Genomic DNA, 12835 nt, shown 5'->3' on the forward strand with positions numbered 1-12835 from the left:
TCTTTGCCCTGAGTGCATGATGTTAACACCTCAGCTCCTCAGATGGGACTGGCCTTTTAGTCCTTCTTCAAAATCTATTATAGCCATCCATAAATAGCTCACCTATCAAGCTAATATGCACCTTGCGTGGCGTGCCTCTGCACCAATCCCGCCTGCTGAATCCTCCAAACCGCACCTTTTTGTGTATTCACGCCCCCCCCCCCCCCCTTCCCGAACCGCCCATTCGCGTTTAATGGACAAACAGAGGGGGTCTGATTGACATTCCCAACCACGCCCCTTCGATTTACAACGCTCCTCCTACTCCTCGGCTCCCTATCATGCGCTATTTTGGCAACGTGAGTACGCATGGAGCTCCCAGCACCTCCAGTCTCCTTTACGCACCGGCTACGCGCGCACGGACCCTACAATCGCCGCATCCGCAGCTCCCGAACACTTCTGGTGGACTAATATGACAGAAGTGGATCTAAAGGTGTGATAGAGGTGAAGCTGAAGCACTCCTGTCTTTTTTTTTTCTTTTTTGGGCGGTGTGGGGGGCTTGTTTCCCCCCCGCTACCGCGCAGTCAGCGATGGATGTCTTGGCGAACCACAGCATCTTTCAGGAACTTCAGCTGGTCCACGACACCGGCTACTTCTCCGCCATGCCGTCGCTGGAGGAGAACTGGCAGCAGGTACTTCCTCATCCTCCTCATCCTCCTAGGATGCGGGGCGTGAACTTTTACTTCTTTTTATTTTTTTTACACGTCTTGTCTCAGTCATCACGAAAGGCAAACTCCACATCATTTTACTGAAATAAAGAAATAAAAAAAGATGTTGAATCATAAAAGTGCAAATTGGTTGAGAAGCGAGCGCACGCCGGCGCGTAATGGAGCTGTCACATGCGACATGGAGACATGAGGATCGGTAATGGGCGCTGAATTGCTCGTTAATAACGCACATGATTAGGAAGTTGTAAGCCCCTCCTTTATAAGAAAGAACTCCAGTTCGCATTTTAATAGCTATTTTTGGGTATTTACTAATTTTGTCATAAAAAAGACATTTTATTGTGAAATCCAAAATGTTGTAAAAGTAATGACATTTTCTCACCTAAAAACACATTTTTTGTTTAGTTTTTCTCATAAATCCATGCATAAACAACATCATTTTATCTATTTTCTTGCATAGACAGTGAGGGAAAAAATCATTATGAGGAAATTTGAAGCTTGTATTGTTCATGAAACAGGAGCTTTATGGGTTTTTTCCCCTCTCATCATCCACTTCTCCATCCATGCCGGAGGATGGAGGAGGGGTGGCGCGTTGAGGGAGAAGCCGGTGCGTGACCGCGCAGATCTCCTCCGTCGTGGCCGAGCTGCCTAATTGGCATCCTACTGTTTTGCAGCAGACGCATCTTTTTTCTTCCCCCCTATTAAGTCTCAGAGTCGCTGCGCATTAAGGGAAGAAAAAAGAAAGAGAAGGAAAAAAACCGCACCGTGTGCGCGTGTGTGCCATAAGCAGCGCGCGCGCCTCTGCCCTGTTCATCACCCGCAGCCCCGAATATCAAAATCGATCGCGAAAAATGCAAATGGTAGCGGGAGGCAGCTGCGTGCGCAGGCAGGCAAGCAAGCTGGGGAGCTTCTTATCTGGACCCAGTGGAAATGTCAGCTTTCTTTTGCTGAGATGATTGTTCTGCAGCAGATTTTTTTTCCCCTCCAGACAACTTCCATTTTGGAAATAAAGATGCACCTGACTCCTAGGTGGCTGGAGATCTCCTCCTTTTCCCCATTCTTCATGGATTTTCTACTCGGAAAAAAAAAAGAAATTGTGGTTATCAAACCCTAACAAGTGGATATCCGCTGATTACTAAAGATTTCAGAGTATAGTTTCTCTACATCTCATTTGAACTTTGTAGAGAAAAGTCGTTGCGTCTGCTGAAAAAAAACAAAAAGCAACACAAAATCAAGTCACTTCAGGCTTTTATTGTCTTTATTAAAGCTCCACTCCTTCTTCACTTCCTGTTTTGATTTATTTGACAAATAAGGTTGGATTTTTGATAATTAAATTTGCAAACTGCTTCAATTTGTCCACTTTTCCCTTTCCTTTTTATTAGAAAGGGCTTAAAAACACGGAGAAATCATGGCTTTCAAATCCTAAAAGAGTGGATAACCTATAATTCCTAAAACTTCCAAAGTAAAGAAAAACAAGGGATTTGTGTTTTTCTTCATTAATTCCTTTTGCCCCTCATACAAACCATGTAAAAAAAGTTATTGTTGTTTAAAAATCATTGAATTAACTGCATAAAAACAGCTCTAAATCAAGTCAGTTAAGGCTTTTTTTCTCTTGATCAAATCTCCACTTCTTCCCCACTTCCTGTTTTGACTTATTTGACAAAAAAGGTTGGATTTTTCTCAATTTTAATCTGCTGTAATTTGTTTTGATTGTATTTATTACATGGAAAATACTTTCCATTCTGATTCATCCACTTGTAGACGACTAGATCCATGTACGTCTCCAATCTTTCCAGCAGGATAGCTCCAATATTGCTCGACAAATTTAGTGCGCCATTTTTGTTGCAACGCTAATGTTAGGTTGGGAGTGTGAGGGGCTGTAAGCAGGAGAGCCTGTGAACAGAGACCTCTCAGTGATGGGTGACAGGAAGGGGAGATGGGGTTGACTCGCCCACACGGTCCTATCGACAACTCAGAGGCCAATTTCTTAAGAACTATACCGCTCTGCAGAAACCAGTTCTCAGCAATGGAGAGGGGAAGGGGGGGCGGGGTTGCTCTGTGCCAACGTTTCTGCCCAGAACTAAGAGGTGAATTTTCTAATGAATGAGACACCAAATAACAATGTCATCGCCTTAAGAAATAGTGCTGTTAGCCTTTAGACATGTATACCAAAATCTTATTACTCTTTGTTGTTTTATTTGCAAATTCCTGCTAAAAACGACAATACATTTGGGTACCGTAATTTAGGTTTTTACCTTAGTTCGCACCAGATTTTAAGGCACATCCTTAATGAATGGTCTATTTTGGAAAATATGTCAAAGCATACCAAACTAAAAAAGAGCATCAAGCCAAAGAGTCTGAGATAAGTCTGTCTGCTTTCACAAAACCTCTGGGACTTGTTTGTAACACACTACATTCTAACCACGTTAGCCATGTTAGCATATTCATAATACCTGTAATTCCCAACTTTATTTGCAAGGGCAAAAAACAGACTGATACACTAAAACAAACATAACTTTAACTACGCTAACTCTCAACCTCGATCGTAACGCATAAATAAAAAAGACACAGTCCAACACCGCTACACATAAGCCGCGTTAGCTTATCCACGATACTTGTAACTCCCAACCTAGTTAGTAACATGTAAAAACAAACAATCGAAAACCGCTACATGTTGGCCGCGTTAGCGCATTCACATTACCTGTAACTGCCGACCCTGTTAGTACCATGTAAAAACAAACAATCCGAAATTCTACATGTTTGCCATGTTAGCGAATTCACAATACCTGTAATTCCCAACATTGTTAGTAACATGTAAAAATAGTCCAAAACTGCTACGCGTTAGCGGATTCACAATACCTGCAACTCCCAACATGTGAAAACGAACAATCTGAAATCGCTGCACGTTAACCGCATTTGCGCGTTCACAATTCCTGTAACTCCCAACATTGTCAGTAACATGTAAAAACTAACAATCCGAAATTCTACATTTTTGCCATGTTGGCAAATTCACAATATCTGTAATTCCCAACATTGTTAGTAACATGTAAAAATAGTCCAAAACTGCTACGCGTTAGCGGATTCACAATTCCTGTAACTCCCAACATTGTCAGTAACATGTAAAAACTAACAACCCAAAATCCATACACGTTAGACTCATAGGCGTGTTCACAATACGTGTAACTACCAACCTTGTTAGTAGCTAAGTCCAAAATTGCTACACGTTAGTCTTCTAAGCTTATTCACAATAACACCCAACTTTGTTTGCAATTCGAGAAAAAAAAGTGCTGATAAGTCGACAAAGTGTCGTGTACCTCTTCGACATCATTAAACATGACAAGGAGTAATTTGAATAGTTAGGTGCAATGTTGTTTTTGTTTGAATAAGGTGTGTAAGTGCGACTTTTAAGTTCACCTTGTGGCGTGGAAAAGACAGTCTTTGCTTTAGGGTCTTTAAACATACACTTTCTAGAACTTTTACGGGCTACTCAATAACAAAAATCTATCATTTTTTGTGGTTCAATGCTTACTTTTGACTTAAAATCAGCCTGTCTTGAGCAGTTTTGGAAGTTTCAGGGGTTTGCTGCCCTTTTAGTCTAAAAAAAAAACATGAATTAAATGGAACAAGAATTGTTGATTGGATTAGCCAAGAAAAACAAGATTAAAAAACAAGTTATATCTTTATGATACATCACAAAAGTTTTAGCCAAAGAGTTTTGCCCAAATTAAAAAGCCTAAATTCTTAGCCTAATTACAGGAACTGACAAAAGTGATAAAAAAAGGAGAAAAGCTCTCAACGCCTTTGAAATTCCAAATATTTAGGAACTTTTCATTCCAGAAGAGGGAAACAAACCCCTAATTTGTATAAGAAGATCAGACTGCATCATTGTGCAAACATGGATTACGACTTGCCCCACACCACAACCCCCCCCCCCCCCCCCATCCCCATCCCAAATCTCATTCCACTGACTGCAGTGTTCTTGGCAGAGCCGTCCTCCAGCTCATTCTCGCCAGCTGAAGACGCCACGAGCCACCATGAAAGCAGGAATTATCAGCTGTGGCTCGCCTTAAAAGCTTTGTCCCCTACAGAGGGCAGGCGATTTCAGCACCACCACCCTCCATTCTCTGTATTGGAAGCTTTTACAGCATCTGATGGTGAGATAGGAGGCCGTTGTAGTCGGGTCCTAAATGGGTCCCAGGAATGATGACCGCCTCACACACTTCCCCCTGTTGGGAGTGTGTGAAGCTCGATTGAGGACGTTAATAGAGAAGAAGTGTTTCATGGGGTCTGCAGACGGCACGTGCGAAGCTGCTGTTTGCTCCATTAATGAACCAAACAGTGCCAAACTGAGTGGCGTTGTCTCGCTTCCAAGTCCCGGTACAGTCGGAACAAACAGCCAGGGACGGCTTGGCGTGTGGAGCTGGTCAGAAACCTCCCTTATGACTCGCTGTTTCCCTTTGGAGCACTGCGACCACGTGTTGTTTTGCATCTGCAACCCAACAGTGACGGATTTGTCCGCTCTGCGGAGTGACATTTGCTCAGAAGAAACCTGACTTGGCTTAGGGATGCCGGATTTCAGGCGGTTGTTGTTGCTTGACCCCGATGGGGGAGGATGTAACCCGACACCACCCGCGGTTGTCCATCATTGACCTCAGGACACGCTCTGACATATCCCAATGGGCCGCACTCCAATGCAGGCTGACGTAGGCAAAAAATAATGTCCGCAGCGCTGTCCATTATCGGCGTCATCTGGACCGATCGACTTCAAGGTCTGGCCCGGCCAGCTCGATATTCTCCTGGGTGTGTGAGGGGACAATGCTGAGCGTGCAGGTTCCGTCCAGGTGATGAGCACCGTCATGGGCGCCCCCTGATGTGCAGGTAAAAGAAGGGCACTCAGGGTAGGGCCTGGATATTGAGGCACAAACGTTTCTATAAGCATCCAAATGGAGACACATGTAGGCCTAAGTGCGCCGGCTGTTATGTAACCCTCGATAGGCCACAGCTGCTTTCTCACACACACACGCCGTGTGTGCTGAGAAGCTCAGCCAACCGGCTCCCTCCTTCCTCTATCCTTGCTTTTCCTTCTGTCTTTCCACTTATAGAATTAGCACGTATGGATTTTCTTTTTTTTTTTTTTTGTGGAACTCCAGTCTGGGTTTGTGAGGACACCTGGATGCTGGTCTAAGAAAATCATCTAGTTTGGAACCGCTGACCTTTGACTGCCGTCAAACTGATGTAATTTCACGCAAATTAAAATTCAATCAATCCTCTGAAGACGGACGAGTTGAGACCTAATCTTGTTTGTCTCCGAAAGGCTCCTGGAAGCGTTCCAGCTCTACTGCTCTGATAGAATGTCACGTTGCGTATGAGGTGTTAATCCCAGAAAATATAGCCTGTTCTTTTTTTTTTTTTTTTTTTATCGAAGTCCCACTTCAAATTGAAAAAAAACAAAACAGACAGTGTTTCAGACGGTCTATAAGTAGTACTGTTGTTTTTTAAAAATAATTAAGTGCGCTTTTTAGTACAGAAAATACAATATTTAAAAGATCTGTCAAAAGGAATCAGCGTGGTCCTTCAAACACAAAGTTTTCTGATCAACTGAGACTCAGATGTGAAGGATGAAACAGACAGACAGCAGTCAGATGATGTTGTAGACGTGAAGCGATGGAGTCGGGCATGAAAGGACTCTTTTGTCCGGCACCCTTTGGGCACAAAGCTATTACATTGCTTCTTGGAAACCCTGTCTGAAGAGGCTATTCAACATTAAACCATTGACTGCATGTCTGAAACTGGAGTGAGTGTGACACCGCCCATATAAAAATGACTTCTAACAAAAAGAAGTCAATTCAGTCTGCCTTTTTTTTTCGCAATACGGATGTCACCATGTAAGAACCAAAAATCATCAGTAGGCAGAGATTGGTCCGACTCGGTCTGATCGGCGAGAGCAGTTGTCACAGGAATGTTTAGTCAAAGTGAGCTCGTTGGAAGTACTCACCCCTACCACTGGAACGGGCTCCAGAGAATCTCTCAATCAAACGCTTTGAAAATACAAATATATTTATCGAGGCATATGATGGGCCAGCTAATCCTATTTTAAAACAATATGATTAGCAGAAAAAGTAGCAGATATAATTACTATTAATAGCTGTTTGTCTGTAGAAGTCTATTGGATTTCGGCTTTTTTGGACCAATGGGTACTTCCTGGAACGCATGTCGGTAGGGGTCATCAGTCCAGTTCTCTTATACAGTCCATAATAATGTATAATTAGCAAATGTTTTGACTACATTTGACCCATCTGAGATGTGTTTTACCTCCGACTTGTGTGACACGTGTCCAGCCGTTTTGGGACTTTTCCTTTACCTAGACGCCTTCCCTTCCTCTGCACACACCATACGGTTTTGTGTGTCTGTGTATGTTGTGTAATGAGATGTGCAGGCGACCCCCTGACCCAGAAACATCCATTCTGCCATAAGAGCGCTTAGTGAACTCCGCCACCTCCGTCTCATCACTCAGGCAGCGGAGGGGGGGGGGATTTGCCAGTGATAGGTGCCGACCACAGCTTTATGGACGCTGATGAAAACGTGGGAAGGGCTGATGGAAGAGAGGACGGCCGAGGAAGTATTCATTTGTCCGACACTGGTGACGGAAAGACAGGCGGAGGAGGGAAAAGAGGCAGAGAGTGGTGAACAAGCACATCTTTATGTATGGGTTCCGTCCTGCAGCCCACGGTTTGATTAACAGTGAGACGGGGGAGCAAGTGATTTTTTTCTTCTTCTTTTTTCTTCCTTTGGCTCACACTGGCGCACAAGGCTAGGCCATGACTTTCACATCATTTGAAATCAGGAAGCCATTGCGGCACCTTACAGTGATCCGACATGCTTCGCTGCTGCCATCCGGCTTGGAGAGTGCAGGAGGGGAAAAAAAAAGAAAAAAAGGGAAAGTCTCAGACACTCGTTTGAGGCTTTAGAGCCTCGCTTTTCCCACCACCCACTCTTCATCTCATGACTCGCTCTGGCTTCCTTTTTCGCCTTAAGACAAGTTTGCAGAAGACAAAAAGTTGAACTCATGGTTGTTATGTAATGCTAATTAGCAAAAAAAGAAAAAAAAGGGGTCTTTAAATGAAAAGCATAAGTGAAATAAATGACTGACAGATTTCAAAATTTCTGACATGTGGCTTTTTTCATTTACAAACCTCCAAAAAGCAAAGAATAAGATGATATTTAAGACAGGTATAATACGATTATATATATGTATGCATATACATAAAGAAAAAAATGTGTTTACCAAATGTTAGCCTTACATTTTTAAGCTTCTATTTTTCAAACGGACATTATATAACGTCTGCAGAAAAAAAACAAAAAGAAAACAAACAAATCACAAAAAATTTCTCTTTTGGCCGGTATTTCAAGGGCTTTATCAAGGAAAACCAGCTGGCAATGGACGTTTACATGAAGCTGTCCTGTCGATAAAGTCATTCCTGATTAAATCAGAGTGTAATGTGACCGTGTTTGCATTACCTCATGCAGGGAGAGGATTTAAATGGCATGTAAAAGACCAGCCTCATGCAAAAAGCCCTTGCCTATGCAAAATCTCTGAGGAATGTGTCAATGACTTTGTACAAGGGCCAAAGTTTGCCTAATTACCCTGTCTGTTGATGTAATTGAACATGCTCGAGCTTTAAAAAAAATACTCACACACACACAAATTATGTGCCGGCATTTTATAGCACCATTTGACTGTGACATCCAAAACATCCTATCATCCTATCTACCTGTTGCTAGGCAGCGTTGGCAGGCAGGAATATCAGTTTTTTTTTTGTTTGTTTAGCTGTCAGTCTGGAAGGCTAATCCCACCCCAAGGGATCTGTAGCCATCCAGAAACCAGAGATCCAGCCATGTGGACGGCGTCCCTCCACAGACTTTGCGAAGGGGGGGCATGAACCGGGGGGAGAGACAAGGGCAATTTGTCCTGAGTAAACACTGCTGCTTGTTGTTGTCATCCGAAGCGTTCATCAATCACACCCCTTAGCTCTTTGTTGACAGCTGCAAGGGCAGCACGCTCGCCAAAAATGGATGAAAAGTTTTTTAAAGTGCCGTCTGGACCTTGTTGGGTTTTTATGAATGTTCTTTCGGTAAAAATACATTTAAAAATGATGTATTTGAACGTTGGTGTACTTTTGCTTGAAGTCATGCTTTGCATGCTGGCTACCTGACTTGCAAAAACAACCTTGTTTTTTTCTTTTTTTCACCTGCCACAATCTCCCATAATTAATTAAAAAAACAATCTAGAGTCTTATTATATATGGATACTTCTGGTGTGCTTACTGATGTTGAAGTGATTTTGAGAAGTACCCGGCGCTCTGTCAGAGTATTTGGTTGGGTCCTACTGTCTAAACACGAATACGTAGAGGTGTCGGACTGTCTTTTTTTACGTGTTACTGGAAGCCTAGTTAGCATAGTCACAGTAACGTTTGTTTTATGTTTTTCCACGTGTTGTAAACAAAGTTGGATTTAACATGAACATGCTAATGTGGATGAAATGTAGCGCAGTCAGACTTTGTTTTATATTTTGTGTTACTAACAAAGTTGGGCGGTTAGTATAGTCCCGGTAAAAATTTCTTTTTTGTGGTCTGTGTTTTTACGTTTTGCAAACAAGGTTGGAAGTTACATGTATTGTACAGTGTACGGTGGCGCAGTGGTTAGCACTCTTGCCTCATAGCAAGAAGGCCCCCGGTTCAAGTCCCGGCTGGGGGACATGAAAAACACAGCATCAATGGGGGACCCTTCTGTGTGGAGTTTGCATGTTCTCCGGGATCTCCGGCTTCCTCCCACCGTCCAAAAACATGCTTCATAGTTGATTGGCAACTCTAAATTGTCCATAGGTGTGAGTGTGAGAGTGAATGGATGTGTGATTGAGGATATTCTACCCTGCGACAGACTGGCGACCAGTCCAGGGCATCCCTTGCCTACGCCCAAGTGGCCGGGATAGGCTCCGGCAACCCCGTGACCCCGAAAGGGAATAAACGGTAAAGAAGATGAATGTATTGTGAATACACTAACTTTGCAAGTGCTTCCAATGTTTCTAACATCTAGCATGTTACAAACACGTTCTGGAGTTACTGTGAACTTATTAAATAAAGTCTGACTGTCAGACTTATATCTCACTCTTTTGTCTTGCTTATTGCACCTTATAGGTCACTGGGCCTTATATAAGACCTAATTTGGAAAAGAGTCTCTTCATCAACGGTGTAACCTATCTATATATCCGTCCATCCATCCATCTTCCTCCGCTTATCCGGGACCGGGTCGTGGGGGCAGCAGTCTAAGCAAAGATGCCCAGACTTCCCTCACCCCGGCCACTTCCTCCAGCTCCTCTGGGGGGACCCGAGGCGTTCCCAGTCCAGCCAAGAGACGTAGTCTCTCCAGCATGGGTCTTGCCCAGAACACCTCCCCAGGGAGGTGTCATGACCAGATGCCCCAGTCACCTTAACTGGAACCTGTCAATGTGGAGGAAAAGCGGTTCTACTCCTACTCCGAGCTCTCCGCTGGTAACTAAGTTTCTCAACCTATCTCTAAGGGAGCGCGCAGCCACCCTACGAAGGAAGCTCATTTCACACGCTTGTATTTGGGACCTTGTTCTTTTGGTTATGACCCAGAGCTTATGACCATAGATGAGTATTGGAACGAAGATCAACCGGTAAATTGAGAGCTTTGCTTTCTGGCTCTGCTCTCTCTTCATAACAGACCAGTACAGCGACCACATAGCTATGGATGCTGCTCCAATCCACCTGTCAATCTCACCCTCTGCTCTTCCCTCACTCATGAACAAGACCCCAAGATATTTAAACTCCACCTTGGGCAGGGACACTCCACCCATCGAGTGATGGCAAACTAGCCTTCTCCGGTCAAGAACCATGGCCTCAGATTTAGCGGTGCTGACCCTCATCCCAGCCGCTTTGCACTTGGGAAAACTGCCCCAATGCACGTTGGAGGTCCTGGCTCACTGAAGCCAACAGGACAACATCATCTGCAAAGAGCAGAGAGGAAATCTTGTGGTCCCCAAACAAAACAGCCTCCGGCTCCTGGCTCCACCTAGAAATTATGTCCATTAAAACTATGAATCAAACCGATGATAAAGGGCAGCCCTGCCGGAGTCTGGTCCGACCTATATATAGTGATAACATATTTCTTTCCCTTTTTTTTATATTCCTCCTCATTTTCGAAATCAAGCTTACAACTACGTTTGCTGTCTCCTTATCTTTCCTCGCTGTCTCTTACATCTCAAAGCTACGTCACCTGAGCTGCATTTCACAGGCCACGCTTTGGCAGCTTTTAACCTGGGGGTGAAGCTGCAGATGTTTGGTCAGAAATAGATAAAGAAAACAGTTATCCTGGTGTTTGCAGCTGGAGTTCAACTAACTGCCCAATCTATCAGGGTCCCAAGTTACTCCAAAACACAGAAAACCCAACTGTGTGCATCACATAGTTTCTGTCACTCTAAGTGCCCACTGGGCTCAAACGTCTGAAGAAAAATTGGAGTAGAATTGAGATTAATCCTCAATAAGGCCAACGACTTTTACATCTTTCACTAAGAAGTGTTGAGCATGCTTGGAGAAGGCTGTAAATGTGTCACTGCAGATAGACGAAAGGGTGAAGAGATTTCGCTTTCCACCTTTAACAGCCCAGGAAGTACCCCTTTTGTGATTCAATGAGACCAGTGGGAGAAGCCATTCATCAGCGTGACAGTGTACCTCTGTTTCCCATTGTTCTGCTCTGGTATGTGAAGAGAGCGCCGAGTGTTTTAGCCTTAATGATCGCGCAGCCAGTCCTTTGATTAGATGAATCTCATGGTGCCAGTTAAGGTTTAGGCTGCCAAAGTCCTTTCGCGTTTACACCCTCCACGCCCTCGGTTTTTATTTCCTGGAAATGTAGGTGAGATGTTTATGGAATGGAGATTTTAGACACAACTGGTCATTTTGTCGTTGGCAAAAATGAAACAGTTTGCGCAAAGGTGGTCAGTGACCTCACCAAGTGCAAAACTGCTTTGATCCTAAAATGAAAGTTTAGTAACATTCACATCTTTTTGTCAACTTGTGTTTAGTCTAACAGTAAGTTACACATAGGTGATGCATTTCAATGGATGCTACAATTGAATTCACAAGATTCATTAGATCCAAAATCTGTGCAAATGAAGCTTTCTAACAAAAAGTACTGAATTGCTCATTTGTCATCAATTTCTCCATTAGATTTCTAGTGGACCATTGGTTACTCTCAACAACTCGTTAAAAAAGATAAAAATTTTACTTGTTCCATCTCTATGTATATATTTATTTGCATAATAAGGTTTTTTCCATATTTATGTGTAGGTAGTGAAGAGATAAGTATTAAGGTCACAATTCGGAGTGTGAAAAGTGATAGAATCATGAACAGGCTAGTTTGTCGTTTGTTTTACATGCTCCTAACCATAATGTGGCGGGGTCCCGCCGAGAAAGGATGCAGAGGAGCCAAGGTGAGGAGGACTGGTCTTTATTGCCGACACAGTTGCTGCACGCAGGGCCATGCAGCACACAGCACACTCTGTCATTCCTCTCCTCTTTTCGCCACCTGCAGTGCTCACCTTTAAGTGGGATGCCACACCCACGGGGCGTTGCTCTCAATACCCAGCCAGGCGGCACCACAGGTGGAAATCATAAATAACAATAAATAACAAAACACATTATTACACAAACAATAAACACGGTGTGGACCCCCCTCGGCATCTGACGGTCCCACACCGTCACACCATCCCCCTCCTCTGAAGGATCGACGGTGTGCGGCGATCCAGTCCAGCCCTCCGCCGCCGCGCAAGCCCACGCCGAGCCACCAACCCGTTCCGCAGGCGCCCCTCGCCTAATGTAAAGGCCCTGTCCAGTTGGTCTGCAGGCATCAGCGGGACTGTCCTCCGGCGCGTAAACATCCACCCACGTCCTCGCGTCGGATGGATGCACGGGCTGCGGCCGCTCCATGATGGCGATCCCTCCGATCCGCTCCTTGGTGCGCCGCTCCGGTCGTTCCCAGCCCCGGCTAAGGCCCTTCCGTCGGCCACACGCCCCCGCTGGTCTCCTCCCGGACGGCACCTCAGCCGATCGGAGCCG

General features: G+C 44.4%; 1 protein-coding gene across 1 annotated transcript in view; it reads left to right on the forward strand.

Annotated features, from left to right (window-relative positions):
* The first annotated feature begins 274 nt into the window (after window positions 1-274).
* Window positions 275-12835, forward strand: part of LOC101158924 (Krueppel-like factor 7) — a 57356-nt gene continuing 44795 nt past the window's right edge. The window contains exon 1 of the mRNA XM_004066536.4: window positions 275-668. Within this exon, the coding sequence (XP_004066584.1) occupies window positions 567-668 (102 nt within the window). The 5' untranslated portion in view covers window positions 275-566. The remainder of the gene's footprint in view (window positions 669-12835) is intronic.

Source organism: Oryzias latipes, chromosome 2, assembly GCF_002234675.1.
Source record: "Oryzias latipes chromosome 2, ASM223467v1".
In the NCBI taxonomy this organism is placed as follows: domain Eukaryota; kingdom Metazoa; phylum Chordata; class Actinopteri; order Beloniformes; family Adrianichthyidae; genus Oryzias; species Oryzias latipes.